Raw genomic sequence first — 24,811 nt, forward strand, 5'->3', positions numbered from 1 at the left:
TTGTTTTAGAAAATGCGTCTCTGTCGTTGCAAATTGAGTTTGGTTGTGTAATTTTATAATGCACAAACAGCACATAATACATAAAAAAAACATCCCAGATTTCATCGGAGAGAATTTCATTGGATTTTTTTTTTTTTGACTATTAAAGCAATGCATAACTGATACTGTTTAATGTGTGGGTTCATTTTAATTATTTTTTTGAAAAAAAAATTGAATGCCATCATGGCCCTTAAGTAAAGAAGATTAACACGCCTGGTCTAAATTCAAACACATGTGGTTCATCCTTAGTCTGCTGCCACAAAGTTAGAAACACAAAATTGTATTATATATGCTGCATTATATATATCTTATAATATCTCATATGACCGTCAAATATTGTTAAAAACTCTCTGTTTACAAGCATAAACAATGTTTCTTTAAAAAAAAAAAAAAACTGATCGAGCCAGCCAGGAGTCGAACCTAGAATCTTCTGATCCGTAGTCAGACGCGTTATCCATTGCGCCACTGGCCCGCATAAGTCACTACACCGGTTAAACCATATACAACCATATGTAAACAAATTAACGAGCAACCACGTGCTGAAATTTGTTAATTACCAAGAAATTAATCACATACTTCTTGTTATTTAACGGCCACTTTAATTACATATATTTGTGGATACGAGGCTTCATTTATTTTTAAAACTTAATTCACCATGTAGTGTCGCTGTTTTACCTATAGGTGGCACTCGTTCATCATTTTCGCAATACTGAGCCGTGCAGGGTTTTGCAGTGTGCTTTAACTAAAAATGTAAACTTTCTAGCTTTATTTACATTGTTGTGACATAATAATAGGTTTATTTTATCCAAATCTTCATGTGTGCAACACAATGAACACAAAGACGTACTCATTTGAGGAAACAGTTTTTTTTACACAGCTTTATTTTAAAAACATTTCAGAAGTGCAATCTTATAACCACTGGAAATACAATTATACACTATTATATTACACACTATAACAATAAACTGGTATGTAAAACAGTTATCAACAGTTATAGTAAATCCTAATGGCATTTATTGGAATCATAGATGAAACAGCAATTTCAGACCTGCTGATATAAACTGTATATCATGTACATGTTACTGTATACAGTCCATATCTCTATAATTATGGTGCTAAATTCTTTTTTTTTTTACTTAAAGTCACTGGTTTCTCCTGTCTCTCTGTAAGATGCAGACTTTAGTGTTTAAGATGATTTTTTTAACCACATTTCTCTCACTTGTGTTTTGTTTTAAGTGCCAGAGCCTCAAGATTGGCTGGTCCTCCCCATACTGTCCCAAAAACATGTCTTTCTGTTGTGAGGGCTTGATCTAGAGCAAGCTCTCTGCCAGACAGCACCACTTTCTTCACAGCCCTGATGACAGGAACTGAGCCCTTTGTGAACTGGCCCAGCCATTGCTCCGTGTCCTTGATAGGGTCTCCTTCACCAGTTTTCAACACACTGTCAACTAGTCCAATCTCCTTTCCAAAGTCTGGATCAACCTTTTTTGCACCGGCAAGTAATTTTAAGGCATTTTGGCTGCCAACGATTTTGACCAGCCTTGCAGCTCCACCCCATCCAGGCACTAAGCCCATGTGTTTATGGACAAACTGGATTACAGCATCAGATGTCATCAGCCTAATGGTAGAAACATAGGTTTATAAACAAATATCATCTCTAAAGTAAGGTAATGCAACCAAAACTGCCACACATATCATTTAACCTGAAGTCACAGGCAGTAGTGAGTTCTGCACCTCCACCCAGTGCTTTTCCTTCAATCAGTGCTACAGAGATGAGGGGCAACCTGTACTAAGAGATACATGTAAGCTTAAATATACTGTATTTCAGCTTAAATATATTACAATTTATAGTAATAGAAAAATCACACAAGCCAACCTGAGGAGTCGTGTAAGAGTCTTCTGCATAAACATACACATCTTCATGCCATCCTGGTGGGGAAAACAAAAAAAGGACAAGATAAAAACTTTCACTTACTAATATAATGGTATACAACAGAGGTGCCAAAATTGCTAGCAAGAAAATTCTAGAAGAAGAAAGGAACACAGGATATTGACACCAAAACCCTGCAACCCCTATTTTGCTGAGCAAAGAGATCACTGATCCACTCTTTTGTTTTATATTGATTCACAAAACCAACTGGTTCGATCACTGATTTGCTGGAAATAAAAAAGAACAGAAAGCATAGTTTTCAGATGTCTCCTCTATAACTACAGCAAGGGGGGGGGAATCTATAGATGATAAAGGAACAGTCATGCCAGACTGTGCAACTCCAATGAAAAGTCTGATTTAACAAATATTCTATTTTTCAAACCAAATAAATTAATATCATTGACTTGTTAAACAGCTACCATAATAAAAACAACAATATTGAATATTGTACAGTGAGCACCTGTGGGTTTGATATTGCCCTGACTGCATTGAGATCAGATCCAGAGCAGAATGTCCCAGCAGCCCCTCGTACAATAAGTCCTTTTCCTTCTGTCCAGTTCTCTAGCTCCCACACCCGTTCTTCCAGTTCGGTCATCATGCTACCTGTGAAACAGACAGAATTTTTAAACACCGAAAAGTCTTACAGAGTAATAAACTTAACTCATGCTACATTATTCACCTGAGAAAGCGTTCATTCGTAAAGGATTATTGACCGTCATTAGTGCAATGCCCGACTCTTGCTTCTGAAGATCTATGGATCCTCCTGGAAACATCTGAAGCTTCTTACGAATCTCCTCCTCCTGAGATTCGTTGGATTTAGAGCAGTAGGTCTGCTTTTGCTTAAGAAAACATCCCAAAGCATTTCTTGTGTTTTGGAGTAATGGACGACCAACACTGCATAAAGCCATTTTACTCTCTCTGCGGAAAAGACAGATAAAAAACAAAGTCCCTTAGAAACTGAAATAATACATATATACATTGTGTGTGTGTGTGTGTGTGTGTGTGTATCTACAGCAGGGTTCCTCTACTCCAGTCCTGGAAACCCAAAGATCTTATATTTTCTAAATGATAACTCGAAAGTACAAAACTCATTAAATGCTTTACAATGAGCTCATATGCTTTGGCACTGTGTTGGGAATAAAGAATCCCTAAAACTGTACAGATCAGTGAGTGGACAGCATTGCAGTTGAGAAAAAGAACCCCTGTACATCAGTTACAGTGCAATTTGAAGAGAGAGAAATAACTTTTGAATCTTTGCTCAGTTTACAGTCAGTTTAGGTGTCAGGTCGAGTTGTGTTTCAGGTTACACTTATTCGTAACAACAAAAAGAGTACACGTAGGACTCATAACTCGTAAGTTATAAAGTGTCAGATAAGCTGTTAATATTGGACAAAATTATAATCAAAAATATCTGGATAAATATCAGCTAAGAATTAGTTACATTGCTGTTGGTTCACGAACCTGCAGTGGGACTCCAGTGAAGGTGTCACTTCTAAAGCAGTCCGCGGAATACTTGAGTGTCGAATTGTAGTTCCTATATTAAAGCCAGTCTTTATTTAGGTTGTGATCATTGTATTTTTGTTGTAGATTTTGCATATTATATATATTTTTTTAATGCGTGGAAACAAATATTTCCTGGTTTAGCAAACAAAGGGCATTTACAATTTTACATAGGTAATAACTATAGTGCAGGATCAGTTGTAGATATACAACTATAGTGCAGGTTTTACTGTAAAAAAAAAACAATAGTATTGAAAACCATATTTTTCTAAAATATCTTCATGATGCAAAGGCCATTTGTATTCTGGCTGTTTAATGGAACCCTAAAGATATTTATTACAATAATTTCCACCATGAGGCTCCAAGTTATTATTTATAGTCCTGCTAGATATTTAGGTTTGCATTAAACCATTAAAGTGATTAATTAAACCAGCTGTATATATACGTATATATATATTTACATATTTATATATTTTTATATATTTATATATATATATATATATATTGTAAATATTAAATTTAATAACTTTGATAACATTGAACCACCAGTGTAAATTTTTTTAAACAGACTCGGTTTTTAGAATGCCTGTTGTAAAGGATCTATATTTATCCACTTTGCAATATTTTTTGTGCCATATGTGCAGGTTTTTACTGGATTATAATATATTTACCATCCATTTTTGTCTGTCAGTATTTATTGAGTTGGCAGGAGATCCACCTTTCCTACGGACGCATCAAGTAAAATAGAGGAAATTGTTTATGTCTCCACTACAGGAAAGGGAAAAGTATTTTTAGCTCCATTAGGATAGGATTTCAGGCACCAAAACAGTGTCACACCTGCTATTTTTGCCAGAGGGGACCATATTACTGCCCAGGGTTAGGTGTCTCTTTGCTTGTGCTTGGAACTCATGCAGCCTTGGCCATTAATCTCCAGACACACTGACGATATACTAAAGATGTCTGGTAGCTACAGGTCCCAGTTTGGAGTAATAGGTGTAAACATGGGCCTATTAGCCATCACACTTGTACTCTAATGCCAAAGAAACAGGATTTTATGGCATATTTAAAATAGCTATTCCATCCAACGAGAGCTTAGAGAGCTCTTCTCCATATGCAAAATAATGAAAGACCAGACAAAACTTCTGAACAGGAAAATAATGTGGTATTGAATTTGTTTGAATGGGTCATTTGAAACAATTACTAGGACATAGAGGTTGTAAAGGTTATAATTTAATGATATGTTTCACATCAGGTAACTAGACAGAGTGAGTTTATATTACATGTCTTACATACAAGTCAATCATTCTGATGAGAGTCAGAAAGTAATACAAATAAGTTCTTTGAAATAATTAGCACAAGAGCTTTAAAATATGGTCAAAACTAAAGGCACCTAAACGCATAGGGAAAAAATATTACTGCAGTTACTCAGAAATCCATCTGTTATATTCTTAACAACGCCTTTCGCATGGATCGAGAATACGGCTGGAGAGAAAATTATACATAGACTCACTATATGGCCAAAGGTTTATGAATGCATACCATCATGCCTATGTGTGCTTGTTGAACATCCCATTCCAGATTTAGCCCCTCTTTGTTCTTATAATAACCCCCACTCTTTCATGAAATGTTTCCACTAGATTTTGGCATGTGGCTGGGGATTTAACTATTTATCCACAACAGCTTGAGTGAGGGCAGACCCTAATGTATGGCAAGGAAGGCTGGGGCACACAACATGTTCCAAATTATTCCAAAAGTGTTCAGTGAGTCTGAGGTCAGGGCTCTGTGCAGGTCACTCAGGTTCATCCACACCAGCATTGCCAAACTATGTCTTCATGGAGCTTGCTTTGTGCACAAAGGCATTGTCATGCTGTGATATGGATATGCACCTCAATTGCCATGAAGGGAAACTGATGCTACAGCATTCAAAGACATTCAACACAATTATTTTTTCTCCAGTATGGGAGAAATCACATATAGGTGCAATGGTAAAACCTTTGGCTATACAGTGTATGCTTCATATGATGACAATACAGAACATGATTAATACAATGCAATAAGTGAGGCTGAATTTTGAAAAGCTTGTTGGAGTAACAGTCATTATTGGTATATACAAAGGTAATCAGGAAGAGACAAGAAAGCAGCTTTATGACTGTGTGACTGATAAGTCACATTTTACATTATTACTGTCTCTGTGTGAAATGCAGAGTAGGTGAAAGTTTGCTGTGAGCTGGAGATGGTGGGCTGTCTTGTTGGCGAGGGAGATGGGGAGGATGTTGGTGAGGTGGAGGAAGATCGATTAGCCCAGCGTGAGGGTAGACGTCTTTTAGCAGGACAAGCTGGTCGAGAGAAACTCTTCTTGACGGTTACTGTTGATTCTTTGTTCTGCTATAGAGATAAACATTTTAAAAGTTCACATTTTTTTCACAAGAATGTAAAGCTTAAAATGGTAAGTAACCTCAATGTCTTTTTTCTTTATCAGCCTTCAGTAGTTGATCTTCAAGCATTCCTAACTTTCACAGAAAATGACCTGATTATGAAGATATAATCATGTTTGCTGTGAATACCTTCCATTTGGAGCCAAGATAAGACAAACAAATTTAATCCTAGTCTTATTGTCTGATGTGCTCTTTATAAAGGTTTCTTTTCCAATAGTTTCTAAAGTAATCATTAACAGACATCTGTGCAGAGAGCTCTGCTGGCCATATGTAGATAGTTTAGTAATTGCACCACAAGTCTTTCCTTCTGTCTAAAGGCAGTTTCCAACTGGGCCAAAGATGAAAGGTTTGGATTTAAAACTTGGCAATAGAGCCAAATGTTGTGCTACTAGTCTTTAAATTTTGGAGGCTTAAAAATGCCTCATCTCTGTTACAAAGTGATGTGTACTCCTTTGCTTCACAGACCAGACATGAATAGTGTTGTGCATAGTATTGTGCAATCTGGAAATATTTTCAAATGGAACTTGGAAAATGGAATTTTAATTGTGCTCTTTTAACGGTTTTGGGGAGACAGATTATTTTGTTCTGGTAGGTTTTAAATGTTTCCAGATGTATAAAATCCTTATAGCAGCATTAAAGTAAACAATAACAAAAAAGACCATAAGATACATTCTCTTTAATTTGTTTCCAGAAAATTACAAAGACTTGGGACAAACTTGACTAAGCAGTGGAATTCCACAGCAACTATGCCTGTGTACAGAAGAGTGACAATTTAAAGGAAAAACCTTTGGTTCTTTTTTGCTTTAGTTCATTTTGCTAATATGATGTGTGTCCACTTGTTTCCACACAGAGAAGAGTCATTTTATACCAGTACAATGTTATTCTGACTGATCACCTTTATCCTAAAGAATAACAAGAATAGGACATTTTTTATGCAGGATGACAATGTCCCTGTCCTCTAGGCATGAGTGCTCACTGGATGGTATGATGACTATGAAAATGATGCACATCATATGCTTTGCCTTCACTTACCAGATATTAAGCCAATTAAACACCTATAGGAGATTTTGGACTAATGTGTGAGATAGTATTCTCCAACACCGTAATCTAAACACCAAGTGGGTGAATGTCCTTTGGAGGAATGGTTTTGGAAGAATTGGAAGAAGTCTTGTTGAATCAAGGTGCATTAAATCTGTTCTGGTTCATCACAGATACCTGAACAACACCTTATTAAGACAATTTATGTTGTATTTTCCTTTAATTTGTCACATGTACCTCTTTCATAAAATTATCTAATTGCAATTGAATGTTTAAACAGTGATTGACATTTTTAAATGTGCATACTGACCTGCACTGTTACATGTGCTTCTTTGTGATCTACAGCTGGGTGGTGAGGTGTGTGTGTAACTCGTTCACTGGATCTAGACTGATGCTGGATTTCAAGCAAATTCAAGAGCTCTGTGAGGTCCTCCTCCCTCCCTGGATTAGACTGCAGTTGCTTGTCTTTTTGGGATTGTCCCAAATTTTCATAGCTCTTTAAAATCCTTTCTATTGCCCCATAGTTGGACCGGGACTCTAGTGGACGAGGGTAGGCAGCCAAAGTCGAGGGTTTCCAAGGATTTTCATCTAAAACTCTGGACCTTGTGTTAGGCATGTCCTGTTTTGTAGGTTCAGGCTTTTTAGGTTTTGTTTTAGCAGGATGATGACCCGAAGTGACCGACTTAACTTTACAGAATGTTTCTGTCTGATGTGTTAGTTTTGACGGACACAATTCTAAATCTGACTTAATTGTTCTCAAGGTTTTTTCAGACTGAGTGATGGAAGGTTGTCTGTCTTCTGAATGCGATAACCGGCATTTAAATTTTGAGTCCTTGTGTTTCATTGCTAGATGCTGTGATAGACCAGATGTTGTTTTTTTCACCTTTACATCCTGTTTCAGATTTAAAGGACCAGAACTGGAATCCTTTGTTTGGTTCTTCATCTGTGGTGATACCTGAGGAGCAACCTGTTCATACTTGTTTATGGAATACTGTGTTGTAATATCTAGGGGCACATTTGTCCGATTGTCCTCAGTGGTACTTTCAAATGTATAGTGCACATCTGTGGAGCTACTGTCCTCATCACACTGAAAACCCATCCCCGCCTGAAAGAGGATGCGGTTGAACTCAGCTGTTTTCCGTTCTAGCATCTCATTTCTCCGTGGGACAGTGGTGTTGATGGAAGTCATGTCTGGAGGCGTTAGGAAGTCAGCAGCCACACCCTTGGGTGTTGAGTCCATGAGATGAATCTCTTCCTTCAAGTTTTGTTTACCATCTGCATCTATTTGGTTCCGAGTGCACTTAGCCTCTGCAGCTATTATATTAACTTCTGAGAGACATTTTTGGATAGGCACATATGGGGATGACTTGCTGCTGCCAAACCTGCTTCCATCACAGGACCACCGGCTCTGGCAGCAGCTGATATTGCACTTGGAATCATGAGGCACTGGGCCGGGCACAATCCCAGAGTCTGTCAGAATCTTTCCCTCATTCTCTTGTAGCATTGCCTCAAATCTTCGCACGATCGAGGGGCTGTTGCACTTTTTGTGAAGACAAGGGCTTTGACATGTTTTGCGCAACAGTGGCTCTGGGGCACTGGATGGTATATCTGTAGCCAAGGGGCTGTTAATGTACCATGATGTACTCCTGAATGGTATTGGAGGAACATCTCTTGTCTTTACAGGTAGTTCAGTGCCACTTTCAGTCTTGGTTGAATGCTTTTGAACATCATCCCAGTTAATCCCTTTCTGCTTGTCCAGGACATTCACGTTAAAATCAGTGTCACCCAGTTCCAACATATATTTCTCACCCATCTCAACATCTCCTGGAAAGACCACTGGCTCAGTCTGGCTTCTGTGGTAATAAACACATAAAACACAGACCATTAACCCATCAGACATGTGTCTCAATCATTTCTAAAGTGTGTAGAATTAATAGTGATAATGATTAGGATGATTAGTAAATACCTCTTGACACCAGACTTCTTTCTGATCTCATCCTGGTAACTGCACAGCTCCTCACTAACCCTGGCTATTTCTTTGAGAGCCTATGACAAATAAAATATATTTAATTGGGTGAAAAGGCACAACAACAATCAGAAAATTCTTTACATAATATCTACCAAATAATCTAATTATTACCCTTTTTTAATTCAAGAAAACTCACAGCATTAAGAGCCATTGTGTTCTTTTTATCAGTCGCACAGTTGATGTCCTTATTCTGAAACCCTCGGCAGGCGGTGAGCAGATCGTTTTGTCCACTGGAGATGGGATTGTTCACAAGGCATTCATGAAGAATATCTTCTAGCTCTGCAGTGTTAATGGCCTCAATTTCACGATGCTCATACTTTCCGGAGCTACCCTGCTTTGATTGCTCACACTGAATGCTGTAGTGCTGGCCATTGGGTTCACTGCAGATACGACTGGAGTCAGTACTGCTATGTCTCTGCTGTGTGAGAGGCTCAGAGTAACTGCTGCTGTGGGCCTCTGAGGAGTCAGTCAGAGTGCTAGATACAGTGCTGCCAGAATATGTACTGAGCCTTATGGCAGTGGTTTGTGCACCGATGTTTGGTCCAAAAGTACCTTTCTGTCGATGAGCCTTCACTTCATTGTACAGCTGAAATGACATGCAATAAATTCACTTGAAGGCTTAGCAATACCTCAGGAGTGTCACTCCCATAAACAATATTGAATTACTGTTTTATTATTCATCTGTTCATTTGTTGGCTTTAATTTTGTATCTGGGAGGCCAAAAGGCTCACGTTTTTATTCAAACCAGATTGTTCTGCTGGTTTAGCTCCCAACCCAGTGCTTTTATTTCATTAAAATGTACAATCTCTTCTTCAAAGTGTATTACATTTAAATGCATTCTTATAGATCCCCCCTGTAGTTCTGTAATGAAATCCCCCCCATTAATATTACCACCCACTAAAACCTCCTGACTGCAGCTGAGTTTGTTTACGAAGTATGAAAAGTATTAGAAATAAGAGAAGAGAAAGTAGTTGCTATTTACAAAAGAACACAGTTAAAATTTCTCAGGTTTTATGTGTTAAATGTTGTTTGCTTATAACATATAACATGCTTGCTTAAACATATAATTTATCCTACTAAGGCAATTTCGCTCTAATGCCTTTGCACTTTACTTATTTAAAAAAAGGCAATTATTAAATGAATAATATTTAATGGTGCATGTGATTAAGATTTTAGAGTTCAAATTTCTTTGTTAAAAGCATTGATGCACAAAATTATTTGAAATATGTAACCACTTTCACTTCAGTCTGTAATAAGCAATCTAGTAATTTGTTCAAAATCATTTGGAGCACAGCACCATGCAGAACTTCTTGAAGACCTTTGGGGTGTGGCAACTTGTTTCCTGGGCTTGGTTTCCATCTGCAGACTCACCTCTTCAATTTTGTGCTGCATGTCCCTTAGCTGACTCTCCCACTCCTTCCTCTCCAAATCAAAGCGCTCCAAAAGCTCAGATTTCTCCCTCGCCCAGTCCCTCTCGCTGTGCTCCAGCCGGCAGCGCAGGTCCATTGCTGCAGTATGGGTGTCTGCCAGCAGCCTCCGCTCTTCCTCTCTTTCCCTCTTTACTGTGTCTCCAGTCTCTCTATTTACTGTTCCTTTGGCCTCCAACTGGAAAGAGAGAAGGAGGAGGGGGGGTTTAAATATTTGATGACAGGAAAATGGTGGCATGCATAGAATATTTACAGGAAAATGCAAGTACTGATCTGAGTAAAAGTGGTAGTAGAGGTGTTAGGAGAGCTGCAAGATTCTGGGTGGTTGGCTGGCATGCCCCTAGGATATAATGCTGTAAAATCTGTCTGCACATTCACCCCTAACACTCTATCCTTATCATTTTCAATACACAAGTGTGTAGGTGCTGCAAGATTCCATAAGCCATAACAAGGCCAACAGGCCATGGTGGCCTCCATGACCGACAAAATACGTATACCATATGCACCTTATAACCTGGTAAAAGTGATGTACTTGTAAATATTTAGTCTGTAAATTACTCAAATTATCATTATTTGTGGTTTTCTTTTTCAATTAAATGTAGTATTAAAAGAACAGTAATGTTATTGGTACTCTTACTATTCACTTCCCTGTAACTGTTAGCTACCTTAAAGCATGATCTTCAATGGATGTTTGGTTTCGATGAGAGAGCTGGATTAAGACTTCTTTTACCTTTATGTGCTTTTTTGCCTTATCATTTATCATAAATGGAGACAGGTTTTTACTTTCGACACCTGGGGAAAATAAGTCATTAACTGTGTGAATACCAAGCAGCCTTTTCCATTTCACTACAACACTGCTGTTAAAACCAGAACACTTTCCACATGCTATGAACAAGGACAGGATTAAATTAACACCCAATTCTTTGTCCTTGAGTTGGCAGTGGAAATAAATTCTGGCACAGAACCAGGGTGACATGGAATATGTATGGATAGAATATGCTTTTTATCGGTTGTATACACACAATTCTTCATTTAACTTCTTATTGTAAATCTGGAAAAAGAAAAGAAAGATATATAATGTGTAATGTAATAGTTTCTAGAGCTAACCCAGCTTAGCTATTATACAGTAATATACACTGTAGAAACCAATAAATCTGACTTAAAATCAATATGGCATGTCACTTGTAAGGTATAAGATAAATTTAATTCATTTAAATATTCAGAATACTCTGATGATATAGGGCAATACCTCTAATAGTACAATATATCTTTAGCATGTGACTGTATCCATAGCAGATGTTTAGAGGACGTGGTTCTTTGACGTGGTTTATATATCCATTTGACCTATTCTTAAAATGGAAAGTCTGCATTCTTTTCAGGAATCCTGTCTTTCTTCTTTCATCTAGAACTCCTAAATGTTACACAATACTTGTGTCTTAGAAAGCTGGTGATTTATTTTTAGGATACGGTTGTTAGAAATTTCCCAAGCATCATTAAACAAATGGTTTTTAATAAACAGTAAATATACTTTACTGTGTTTCAGTAGTTCATTCTTCTTGACATAAATAACACTGCAGTTCCTCAGTGCATACTACTTTTAATAATTTTATTTTATTTTTTTATTTTTTTAACACATTTCTCATATGGACCCATTTATTTTTTTGCAATTGCTTGATAAACAAAAGTTCAGTGATCCACCATGTGCCCAAAAAACACAAACAATTCCTAAAATAGGACAGTATTTCATAACAACAAAACCAGATTACAACATGGCCTGTATAAACAATGAACCACTGGATCAGTATTAAAAAAATATGGACATAGTTGTTAACTGCATATATTCCCATAGGTGGACTGTCTCTGAGTATTTACAAACCAAGGGCATGTGACTGGTCATTTTCTACCACGTGATCAGCCTTGAAGGAAACAGTTGTCTGATTTAAAGTTCAGTTTAAAATATGATTATTGCTGTGGCTGTGTGACTGAAGCTCTGTCTCTGGGTAAGAGTGTCTCAGAGGCAGTCCTCTATAAATAGGCAGCTAGACCAATGCTTTAGCATCTCACATTCCTAAGGGTGGTGCTGCAGGGACACTCAGAGTTCACCACCTCCATTTTAAAAATATGCAAGGAAATATACTGGCAAAAACATAACCATGAATGCCTGGTAAACCTGGGGCGTCCTCAGTGCCCACAGTCTAAGCTGCGGCAGGATGTGGGAGATGGTGAAAACAGCATTTATACTTTGATTTGTCTCCTCCCTGAAATCTATTCTCAATGCCAGCTAATACTTTAGTTTAGTATGTGCAACCAAATTGCTGTTTTTCACATTTTTTAGGAAAGACAAGTGCACCAGTGGCCTTGTGAGTGAAGTAATAGGCTGGTGAATTGTTCAACACTGGTAAATGATTCGCACTATTTGTTTTCTTTATTTAAAGGCTGTTAGAACCCAATTTTGTGGATGCATTTAATTAAGATAATGTCTGTCTTGTAGGAATCTTTATGGACAAATTATCAATCAATTGTGATGCTTGAAGGACTGCATTTAAGTGACATGGAATTCCTTCCATTCTTTATGTAAACTGGGTCATTATTATGGTAACGTTTTTATAAAATAATAAATATAGTATTCTTGTGATCATTCTTTGGGGTCAATCCATAGACTAAATTGAGTACATTCTACCCACTTGCCTAAATTTGAATAGAGACTTTTGGACAGAGGTATGTCAAGCAAGCTATGTAATATCATGCTATAGCTGACGAGATCTTAGTTGTCAGGTCTTTTATTCAGGCAAATTCAGGTGATTTAATAATATTTTATTTACATGTTTTTGGGTGTTAAATTGAACACTCAAATTTGGAACACAATAACATTTGGTATACTTTTTCCCACAAATGAGCTTTAAAAAATATTGGCTGCAAGTCTGAGGAAACGTTTTAATTCAAGTATCAAGCTCAGTATGACTACTCAGACTAATATGTATCCAATATGCCAGGATATCCTAGCTGAGGTGCATCTACCCCTCCAGAATTCCACAGCACTACTCCTCTCCATCTCCTCTATGCAGGAAAGTACACTGCACTACTGTATTAGGAGAGCATAGCAATGACTCACTCTAGGGATAATGCATAAACCACCAGAGAGGATTATAACTGCTCTGACTCCAGATGATAAATACACTAGACAGTCTGGGCTGTGTCTTTATAAGGGTGTCAGAAAATAAGGGAGAGTTTTTTTAAGAAAGGGAACAGTGAATGAGATATATATATATATTTTAAGATATAAACCATCATAGACAAAGATGGGCATTTAAAATAGCACCACTGCCTTCATCACTCATTTTGTAAAAATCCAGACTAAGTAACAAATGGCTTTTCCGAATGTGGGAGCACACATCACCATTTCTTGCATTCAAAAAGCAACCTTTACTTTTTGGCCCAGTAGACAATAAGCTAACTACTCACCTAAGCAATTGAGCTACTTTTAGAATTTTTGATTGATTGATTGATTGATTGATTGATTGACTGATTGATTTGTCTTTGATCCTGTAGTATGTTCCCTGGATGTGTGCATCCCTAAGATCAGGATATGCCAGGATATCCCAGAGTGTGCACTATATATAAATGCAGTTGTGAGTATATCCCAGGATAAATAAAAATAATTTAGGTGGAATATCTTGAAATCTTGAGCTGCTCTGAAATAAACTGTAAATTACCTTCATTAGACCACAAATTCGTCAAGCTGCACGTACCTGTGCGATTCTGCATTTCAGCCCTGCCTTTTCCAGCTCCCATGCACACTGGTCCTTGGTATACTGCAGTTGGAGTTCGCTGCGTTTACTCTCTTCCCTTTTCACCTCAGACTGCACCTCCTCCAACAACGTCTTTAGATCCAACAATATCCGTCTGTTCTCTCCGCCCTGTAAAAAAAAAAAAAGCAAAACATAAATGACAACAAAGTTAACCATTAAATATGCAGTCTGTGATAATCATTCAGAAAGAGGTTCGATGATCTTGATTCGTGCATTACTTGCACGTCTGCCACTTCTCTCAAAAGCATTTCCTTCTCTTTCATCCAGGCGTCTTTTTCCTGCCCGTGACGCTTCCTGAGCTCCTCGAACCTCTTTCTGAGTCGTAAATGTTGGCTCTGCAGGTCTGCAGAGGGCGAGGCTGCACGACCGAGTCCAGAGTGCTCGGCAAAATGCCCTACAGAGGCCGTAGAGGTCACTCCTCGGTCCCCTTCCCTTTCCAGCAAGGAGCACGGCACAAATTCCCAGCCGTGCGCCTTACACAAGTATCCACCGCCTCCGCCACAGTAAAAACCTGAGCCGTTTCCGATCGCATTCCACATCTCTTTTGAGCACTTCCAGCTGGCACACAAGATTACATTAGTGTTTTGAAAGGGTTGTCTTTGCAGTCCTCATTTGACTCTGAGAAATGAGCCGAACCCGGCCATGTTTCTCTGTGTGCGCACCGTGCGCATTTGTTCTTTCCATGTCAACGTAGGAGCGACAGAGTCATAGCCTGTCATAGTCCACTGACACACCCACATACAGCTTTTTTACTCAGCCAGCGCGCATTTCTCACTGTCTTTACTTAGCCCACATTCTGGTGTTAGTTTTCAACCGGCTCCTTCTAACATGCCGATTAGCAGAAGTACAACATACACTGATCTAAGAGTTTGGTGTATATATAAATATACTGTATATACTCTCTGTATCTATCCCGATCACCTTCCTTACCGGGCCAAGTTAGATGTATTAGAGCAAACGTTAAATTCCAATAAAATGCAGTATTGGAATTCCATGCATGTCTTTTTTGATCCCTTCAAGTTTGAGCAGCAGACAGTTTAAAAAAAAACAAAAAAAAAAACATGTCGTCCCATTAATTGCCTTTCTGTATCTTAGTGGGGTACAAACATTAGTCTAATCCTCATGATCTCATCAAAAACAAAAAGATGAAGATATCTTACCTTGCAGCATTCTGCTCTCCTTTAAAAAGTTTGAAATCGCAGTTGAATGATTACAACAGATGCATCTGTGGAAAGCTTATTTTCCGGTTTGAATAGTTGGCGAGTTTGTGCGCATCTCTTTCCCACATATCTGGTAATAACGGGCCTTATGACGCCACTTTCCAGGGGGAGTCTCAAAGCACACACTCCTCCTTCACACAACACACTACTATCCTAACTTACTTGGAAAGAACTTTTTTTTAAAGAATCGTTTAAATAACATATTCAGCCATTTCCAGAATTATTGGCATTGTTCATGAAAATGAACAACAAAAAAAGGTTGATATTGTTGTCCTTAAATTCAGTAAACTATTATTTAAACGTCCCCCGTTTATTTAAACACTTTTTTCGAAAAAGTGTGCAAAGCCTGGTTACGTGAGGCACCTGGTTTTAATGAAGAGCATTTTAAAATTCCTTTCTATTCATGGTTTATTCATTTTAGCTAAGTTCTGGATAGGATGTGATTTAGATGGATAGATTGATAGATGGAGTCATCATTTTGTTATATATACCTTTACAGAAAAGTGTTCATTTCTTGCCAGAGGCAAACAGATCTTAAGTTCATGATCTAGAAATTGACAAGTCCCCGTTGCCATCAATCTCCATAAACATTACTGGACCACCAACCGCAAAACAGACACATAGCATCAATAATCTACCACCATATTTTACTGTGGGTTTGGATGCCTTTTCTTATACGCAATTCCCTTTTCTTTGCCAAACCTGCACATGGTGTGCAATGCCAAAATGTCAGATTTTTTTCATCTTGTCTGACCACAAGCACACATTTGTAATTGTAGTTTTGACTGTTTGTGGATTACTCTCAGGAACCACATTTGTGTTTTTTTGTTTAACCATTCCAAACAACTTGTTGTGAAGGAGGATGATTTTAATTTTGAAACTAGACAACCTCAAGCATCAACTAAACTGTGTAATTTTCCTTGTCTCCCCACCATCCTTCTTTTACTGTGGCCATGGATTTTTTTTTCTTGAAAGTTTTTTTCATTCATCCGTTCTAAACATTGAGAGGTTTTTATTATGGCCCATGGGCTATTATGCATAATGTACTATTGTGCAACTAACTGTTTAAGTTTTATATGATGTCTGCAGGTCAACAATCATTTGTATTGACAGTTCTTTGTTTTATCACCTGGTGATAAATGACATGAAATTTCAAATTTAGGAACAACAGCCTTGTATTATTCCCTTAGTAATATAGATCATAGGCAACAATAGTTCCTGGAGACTTATACCATTTTAAAGCATAATAAACCGCATTTAACATTTTTTAAGGATCCAAATCTGCTTGTATCTATTTGACATATTCTTTGGCGTTAAGTAGAGGTTTTTGTTTGTTTTATTCCTATAGGTAATACTATTCTAAAAATAATTCTACAGTCTTTTGGTGAAAGGTTGTACCTTGTGTTTTTGATATAATCATTTCTGACCATGTTTCTGAATGATACCAATATTTCTGGAGTTGACCATGATATATTGCTTTCCAGAACTAGTCATAATATATTGCTGATTGAAATAAACATGGATAAAATAATATTATTGCCTTAATATTATGGCCCTTTTGTTGTTAGCAATAGCACAAGCCTTATGTATGCACAATAGTCTATTAAAAGACTGTTATGAGCCATTCTTATTTTTTTATACTAACCAGATATTAATTGTAGGGATGTGTTAAATATTTCTGAACCAAAATGAAAAATATTTTATTGACAATAATGCAGGTGATCAACACTGTAATCTTGTGAGTCTTTAAGTGTTGTCAGTTTGATTTATTTCACACTTACTAGGCCAATAATTTTGGTCTTTAGATCACTTTCAGAACTCAAACAAGATCTGGGAAAGCAGTAACACCAGCAAGGAACATTTAATACAATTTTCATGTAAATATAATAAAAAAACTTTTTTATTTCAAATTTCTATATAAACTCATTATATAATCTTCTATTTTCAACATGTCATGGACAGTAAAATAAAAAATGGTAATATTACTCAGTGTCAATATTAATATAATAACATATTATGTTGTCATAAAATATATTTTCACTTACCATATGAATAGACTGAAGTAAAGAGGCAAATGTTGTGTCACTGCTAGTTGAAACTTTGTTGTGTTTGGCTGAGTAATTGTAGTCCATGCGTAAAATGGTGGATTGTCTCCTGTACCTTGTATAACCTTAATGACATGGCCAAAATCAATTGAAAACGGCAACAAAACAAACAAAACAAAAACAAAAAAACAATATGGCTGCGAAGAAAAAGAAGGAGGGTTTATATAACAAAGAAAAGGGTGAAAAGAAAAACTAGTTTAAATATAGTGGCATATGACAGAGATGAGAATAAAACCAGGATGAGGATAAGCAAAATGATAGGCTGAAACATCTGTATGAGTGGGTGTGGAAAAAGAATACAAAATGAAAAATAAACAGTAAATGAAATAAGGAACAAAGAGAGTAAGTGTGAAAATTCAGACACAAAAATACAGAATTTTATATATATATATATGTACTTCTGTGTAACAGCTCATAAGATAATAATATAATAATATGTACATATGAAATCTATGTATAATAAGTTGAAAGTGTGAGAAAAAGCAAAATATGGAGTATAGTTATTGTGAGACTTGCGCTAATCTGATATAACACTTGCATAGACTTACAGAGAGTGGCTCTTCGGTTTCTCGATCTTCTGGTTTGGGAACATCTAAACGGTCAATAAAACTCTGGAGATCCTTCCTGAAAGTTTTCATCTGCGCATTAATGCGGAACAGAAGCTCATGCTCACGTATTCGGCTTCCATCATCATCCTCATCCATTCGGCCGAACAGCTCACCATTTGTCACATAGACTCGTGCTTCCGCAATTATGGTGCTCGTGTCAGCAATCAGTCTGTCAATGGTCCGGCTCAGACGTTCGGCCTCCATGCGAATATCAATCATCTGCTGCCGGTCCTTGAGACTTCGGGATAAAAAACGGGTCTCTGGTGAGTACAGAGAGCGAGTGGGAGTAAGGCATCTGATATTACGTACTTCTTCAGAGTCGCTTTCACCACCAATGGGGCCCTCACGCTTGCGATGCGGTGGGAGACGTGAAGAGTCATCATCACTCTCTCTGCGTCCTCCATCACTTTCGGCATCACTGTCTCGAGGGCTGGGCCGGATGCCTAGATGTGAGGCCAGGTCATAGCGCTGCATGTTCGACAGTAGAATGCGGTTTTCGTACTGCAGCTGCATCACTTTTCCACTCAGCTCATTGATTTGTAGCCTAGCAGCTTTAAGCTCTTCCTGCAGAGCCTCAGTCTTGGACCCATCCACCCCTGCCCCACCATGACGGGAACCCTCATGCGAGCCAGCTTTATACTTGAGCTTGTTAAGCTCCACTGTCACCCTCTTGTTCTGCTCCTCCATGTCAGCCAGGTTGCGGCGTAGCAGCTCAGCCTCATCCTCCACTAACTGCAATTGCTGCCGCATCTCAGATAACACCTCGCTTTGTTCTCGTGTTGATGGATCTGCTGTGCCCCCTGCAAGCTCCTCTCCACGCAGGTCATCAAGCTCTGCCTTCAGACCACGGTTTTCTACCTCTAACTCCACAATTTTGCGTCCCAAGATGTTGGCCTCCTCCTCCACCAGGCGGAGACGCAGCTTCAGCTCAGACTCACGTGTGGTAGGGGGACCACCAGCCTCACCCTTAGGGAGGGGACTGTCAACATCACCATAGAAGGAACGATACTTTTGTAGCTCGTGCTCAAGCCGGTCCTTCTCTTTGTCAATTTTGGCCATCTTCTTCCTCATCAGTACAGCTTCTTCTTTAATTAGGGCCAACTGGCATTTAAGGTCATCATTTTCCTCCTATAAAGATCATTTTGAATTGAACAAATTCTGACAGTAATTACGTAATATTGTAATGTAAATGTAAAATATTAAGCAGCTGGTAAGTTAAGTGCAGCCAGAGAAGGATCTGAGAACTTCCTTACTGCACACAGCATCTCAGCTCCTCCTGGTTAAAGCTGTACAATTTATTAAACTGTCTCAGAAATATACACTATATGGCCAAACATTTGTGGACACCCCGTCATAACACTCATATGTGGTCTTTTTATAAAACTGACCTTTGTTGGTTTACTGCTAAAATGCAACTTTGGTTGTCTTAGTAGCATTACAATTTCCCTTTACTTGAACTAACAGGCCAAAACCTGTCCCAGCATGACAATGCCCCTGTGTCCAAAAAAGGCCCATTTGGACATGGCAAATTTGATGTTGAGAACCTCAACCGCACTTAACACCTTTGGAATGAATTAGAATGCTGACTGCACCCCAGACCTCCACACCCAACATCACTTGATCACTGATCTCACGAATGTTCTTGTTGCTGACTGAGTAAATCCCCACAGCCACACTCCAACATCTTCTTCTTCTTAGAAGAGTGCAGGTTATTATAATATCAAAGGAGGACTAAATCAGAAATAGAATGTTTAAAAAGAACATATGAGTTCATTTTTTTGGCCATGTCATGTATATTCAGACAGAACTTCTTGATGAACGTCTTATATTATAGCATCAATTAAAAACAGGCAATTGCAGGTTTATTCAATGGATATAAAAGGTCTATACATCCCTATTAAAATGCAAGGTCTTTGTTATGTAAAAAAAAAAAAGATAAAAACAAGATAAATAATTTCAGCACTTTTTCCAAACTTAATGTGAAATTACATCATATAATTTTTTTTTGAAAAAACAGTAAAGAACATTTTAGGAAAAAACAGGAAAAAAGTTAACCTAGGTTCCATAAGTGTGCACACCAATTTATAATTGTGGATGTGGCTGTGTTCAAAATAAACCAATCACCTTCAATCTCATTCTATTCTAACTCCTGGACCATGGGCAACAAAGAGCTTATAAAGCATTCATGGTATCTAACTTGTTGAAAGTTGTATAAATGAAAAAAGTTGAAAAATGTATAAAAGGATAAGTAAGATTAAAGGAGCTGCAGGAATACTGTATGTGACAAGTACTGATACTCTTTGCATTTGATGACAATCTCTCATATGCTTGCCATGTCTAGACTATGTGGTAGGAACAGACAGAAGCCCTTTATCTAAAAGAAAAAAATGATACGGTCTGATAAGAACAATTTCAGTATTCAGAAGGGTACGTTTGGAGCAAAACACAAACCACAAAGAGAACACCATACCCACAGTGAACACCATACCCAAATTTATTCTTTAGTATTGCTTTGCTTCAGTTGAATCTGAGGCTTTTTTCAAGGTGGAAAGAATAATGAATAGCCACAGTCAATGTTAGTGCAACTTTCAGGTGTCTGCTAGACGAAAAGGAATTTCACCTTTGCAGACTGTACACAGGTGATGCTGTTACAATTTCATTGATCTAGAGCAAGAAAGAGTTAGAAAACGCTGGCAAGTCAAGATTAACCAAACTGACTAATCAAACATAGACTAATAAAAAAAGACTGAATGTAATGTAATACAGTTATAAAATGTTGCTTTAGGTTTAGAGTGTGCACACTTCTGTAACTAGGTTATTGCTGTTGTTTTTTTCCTTTTTTCCTAAAAAGGTTCCTGATTGGTTTTCTCTTAACTATTTATATATTGTAATTTCACATTAAGGTTGGGAAATGTTCTGACATTATTTATTATTGAATTCTTTTACATCACAATTTCCCTCTATTTTAACAGGTGTGTGTAAATTTTTTAGATCAATTGTAATTTCTAATGTAATCACACATGTTCCTTGTTTGTACCTCTGTTGGGGTCTGTGGAGTCCTCTTTTCTGATTTCTGTCCATCCTTCCCTCTTCGTTTCAGAGATGACTGATGTATAAAAGTATGATATAAATAAAGCAAAATCACACGATGGTAAACAACCAGTTCCAGTTTCCTCTTAACAACTGTGCTGTGCCTTAGCATTAAATTATTATTATTATTATAAGTTTAGTTTATTAACGTCCTCACCTCTTTAGTTTTCTCCAGCTCAATCTGCAAAGCTTGTTTATTCACCTCCACTTCTATCAGCTTCTGTCTCAGTGTTTCATTTTCTTCCTCTGTTTTTGCCCTTTTCTCTTCCACATTTTCCAGTTCATTATGCAATCTCACAGACACATCTTTTGCTACCTGGATATAAAAAGACAGGGTTGCAGTTAAGTGTCTTAATGTATGTATTTGGATGACACCTTTAGATTTCCTGCAATATTTTTGTGTAGTTCATTGGTTATTCTAAATTTACAACTAAACCCTCATATAGAGAGTATGTATATTAATATACATTACATTATTATTAATTAAAAATGGACATTATCAAAAAGCAGCTTTATAGAAATATGTAAAATTAAGTTACAAATCTTAAATCTAAATATTTGTTTATATATTTTCACTAATTGGGCAAGCCATAGGTGACAGTGACAAATAAAAACTCCTTGGTACCATCAAAGAGGGCATATTTAGTACCTTTAGAAAATGCCAGACCTGTGAAGGTGCTTAAAAGTAAAGCGTTAAAGCTACAGGAGTGGTCAAATTATGTACCTTAAAGGTGGAAGATATGTAGGGATGTGGTAGCTCAGTGGCTAAGGTGTTGGATTACTGATCGGTTTGTATCCCACGTCCACCAAGCTGCCACTGCTGGGCCCCTGAGCAAGGCCCTTAACCCTCAATTGCTCACTTGTATAAATTGAAATAAAATATAAGTCACTCTGGATAAGGGTGTCTGCTAAATGCCAGAAATGTAAATGCAAGATATATTCGTACCTGAATGCACTACATTTTACCTAAAGGCAAGATATACCCTTAATTTTTAATTAAGATCCTACAAGTCTAATACATTTTTCACAACCATTACACCGCATGTTTTAGTCTCTCCAACCATTACCACTGTACCTTTAAATCTTGCTCCAGACTCCGCAGTAACTCCCCGTCGATCTCCCCGGTCTCTGCGTATCGCAGTCGCTTCCGTTCCGCCTTCCGCACGCGGTACTGGAGGATCCGGCAGTTCTTATTAGCTCGAACGAGCTCCCGCCGCATGTCCTGCAACTGGCACGCATCTTCTTCGTAAAACGTGTCTCTCATCTCCTCCATCTCCGCTCGCATTTCTTCGATTTCATGCTACCACAAAAAACACCACAACCTCTGTATTGAAATCAATGCTGTATTTTTAGGTGAATATTTGTATGACATCATTATTAGTTGTTTGCTATCATCCAGGCCTACCTTAAGATCATCGTTTTCATCATTCAGTTTCTCGATTTCGTCTCGCAAATCTCGCTCGATATGAGACTCGATAGGCCTGAGGGGCGCCTCGGGTGAGAGCTCCATGCCGTTGCCGGGCGAGGTGGCCGCCTTCGCGTGCATGGCCCCCTCTTTCTTCAAGCTCTTATTCATGTGAAACTGTATTAACTCAGACTGTAAGCACCCTTCTCTCCAGAAGCCAGGCCCGCATCCCACGGTGTTGCTAGCCGGTTGTTTTGCGCAGCTCGCGGCCCCTTCCCTACCTCTCTGATTCTTCCCTTTGCTCTGGGAGGATTTCGAAGAACTCGGCTGATCGGACACCACACGATCGCCTTTTAAAGGTGGATCGTCCGCGTCTTCCGTAGAGCTATGACGCTCCTCGATCTTCTTGGCCTTCTCCGACCGCCTGGTGGTGGGACTTTCAGCACCGCTTGGGTGGACAGCGGCCGCACCTTTCGTCGCCTGTCTGTCTTTCCCCGCGCTGGCGGCCACAGGGGAGCTGCTCCGACTGTTTTTACCCCCTTGTTTTGTTGAAGCAGATTTAGCTGAGGCAGTTTTCGAGGGCGTTTTCGATGTCGCGTCTTTAAATCTGGCCGGTGAGGGCGCCCGTTGCTGCTGCTTCACCGTACTATTGTCTGCCTGGCGCGGATCTGCAGCGCCGCCAGTGGCGGAATTCATGGCTTCGTATGCTAGTGATCAGACGTCGCCCATCGTCCATTACCTTTAGCTGTCCATAGAATGAAAAGAATAATCTTTAAAATAATGTTTGACATAAATCGGCCGCGCCTCTGGAGCTGCTATCCGCACTGACCGTTAATATCACCTTGTGTTACCTATATGAAGCTCGCTAACGTAGCATAGGCCCTTGTAGAGGAAGCCATAAAACACTCCAATGTCTCTCAATGAAAATATTTGCAAACTAAAATCATATTTAATTTGACATATGAGAAAAAAGGCTGAGAATGGCAACCATGCCAAACCTTACCATTTGAGTCGACGACTGGTTATTATAGAATAACAGGCCACGTATTCACGCATGCCCAATCCCCAAAACATGAAATATGCCTGTGACTGATTTGGTTATAAACAAGCTTTATTGGGTTTAGTAAACAATGGTCCATTCAGCAGCCATGTGTAGCCTCTCGATCGGTTTCGAGTCGTCCCTACCATTCAGTAACTAAGACTCAGATGAAATAATGGATTATTAATAGCCTTACACAACATATACTGGTTATATTTTTCTTTCGATATATAGAGTGTAGCGACGCAGACATTACTGAGTAATAATTTAGACATTAGATTTAGATATTACGAGTTTTTCTGAAGTAAAAAAAAAGCAAAAAAAAGCCTATTGTCAAGTAGTTTTGATAAACATGCGAGTGTTTTTGCATCCAAATGGTTTAATGCTATCCTTCAATCCTTTTAGGCCTGAATAAAGTGAGTCGTATTATTTATAACCTTTACAAGGTGACTGTCTAAAACTAAAATAATAGATATGATCAGATCTGAACTTAAACTGTTGCAAATTTTGCAAATAGAAATGCCTCTTTCCCCCTCTATCCAGCTTTAGAAAATATCCCTTACCGTTTCAGCATCCTGTTTTGTCCAGTACGAATGAACGATTTGGAGGAAAGATGCACACCGTCCGGCGATGCAGGACCACCAGCCAACATCCACCGGAAAGAGATGTGTGCGCAGTGACGTCAGCGTCGGGCGGGTCTCAAACGAGGGCCTGGTTACATTTGTCCGGCTTCACTCACTGTCTTTATTTGCTCGTGTAAATTCTTGGCGAGATACATTAGAGCATCGTCATGTTATATATAAGATGTAAAAGGTAAATATGATAAAGAAATGGGAACTGACTGTTAGTGGGCATAAGGCATGGGCAGCAAATGAGTAAAACGGTGGAAAAACACTTTGATAATACTTGAAACAGAGAAACTCCTGCCTAGCAACAGTGATGTCAGCACTTTACATATTCCTGAGTTCTCCAGGAATCTACAAGCTATAAAAACGTATAGGATATACATCGTATTTCTAAAAGGTTTGTGGAGAGCTGACCATCACTCCCATTTATTTTTGATCCCATTCTAGATTTAGTCCCCATTTGTTTTTGTAATATCCACATACTCCTGCAAATGTTTCACTAGGTATTAGA

At 38.3% G+C, this 24,811-nt stretch overlaps 3 protein-coding genes and 1 non-coding gene across 7 annotated transcripts; all 4 read right to left on the reverse strand.

Moving 5' to 3' along the window:
- Positions 1-438: 438 nt before the first annotated feature.
- On the reverse strand, positions 439-511 carry trnar-acg (transfer RNA arginine (anticodon ACG)). Its single transcript has one exon. It is a non-coding gene; the product is annotated as a tRNA-Arg (tRNA).
- Positions 512-942: 431 nt separating this feature from the next.
- On the reverse strand, positions 943-3,479 carry echdc1 (enoyl CoA hydratase domain containing 1). Its single transcript, XM_060869847.1, has 6 exons — positions 3,431-3,479; positions 2,649-2,887; positions 2,430-2,572; positions 1,916-1,968; positions 1,743-1,823; positions 943-1,657 (listed from the first exon to the last, which is right to left on the reverse strand). Exons 2-6 carry the CDS (start codon positions 2,875-2,877, stop codon positions 1,255-1,257), a joined length of 909 nt encoding a protein of 302 aa, XP_060725830.1. The 5' UTR covers positions 2,878-2,887; positions 3,431-3,479; the 3' UTR covers positions 943-1,254.
- Positions 3,480-4,683: 1,204 nt separating this feature from the next.
- mtcl3a (MTCL family member 3a) lies at positions 4,684-17,680 on the reverse strand. Of its 4 annotated transcripts, none has more exons than XM_060869844.1 (7): positions 17,473-17,680; positions 14,148-14,315; positions 10,343-10,576; positions 9,108-9,557; positions 8,909-8,988; positions 7,253-8,795; positions 4,684-5,854 (listed from the first exon to the last, which is right to left on the reverse strand). In XM_060869844.1, the coding sequence occupies exons 1-7, from the start codon at positions 17,557-17,559 to the stop codon at positions 5,642-5,644; spliced, it is 2,775 nt and encodes a 924-aa protein (XP_060725827.1). In that variant the 5' UTR covers positions 17,560-17,680; the 3' UTR covers positions 4,684-5,641. The 4 variants fall into 4 exon arrangements, with proteins under 4 accessions (XP_060725827.1, XP_060725828.1, XP_060725826.1 ...); XM_060869845.1 differs by lacking the exon at positions 17,473-17,680 and adding an exon at positions 15,368-15,489; XM_060869843.1 differs by lacking the exon at positions 17,473-17,680 and adding an exon at positions 14,426-14,914 and having other exon boundaries at positions 4,684-5,851.
- On the reverse strand, positions 17,575-24,355 carry LOC132845672 (protein SOGA3). The gene is made up of 7 exons (XM_060869846.1): positions 24,238-24,355; positions 22,636-23,380; positions 22,306-22,530; positions 21,388-21,546; positions 21,178-21,246; positions 18,081-19,268; positions 17,575-17,803 (listed from the first exon to the last, which is right to left on the reverse strand). The coding sequence occupies exons 2-7, from the start codon at positions 23,329-23,331 to the stop codon at positions 17,693-17,695; spliced, it is 2,448 nt and encodes an 815-aa protein (XP_060725829.1). The 5' UTR covers positions 23,332-23,380; positions 24,238-24,355; the 3' UTR covers positions 17,575-17,692.
- Between the last annotated feature and the right edge of the window lie 456 nt (positions 24,356-24,811).

The sequence above is a fragment of the Tachysurus vachellii genome, chromosome 5 (assembly GCF_030014155.1).
Source record: "Tachysurus vachellii isolate PV-2020 chromosome 5, HZAU_Pvac_v1, whole genome shotgun sequence".
In the NCBI taxonomy this organism is placed as follows: domain Eukaryota; kingdom Metazoa; phylum Chordata; class Actinopteri; order Siluriformes; family Bagridae; genus Tachysurus; species Tachysurus vachellii.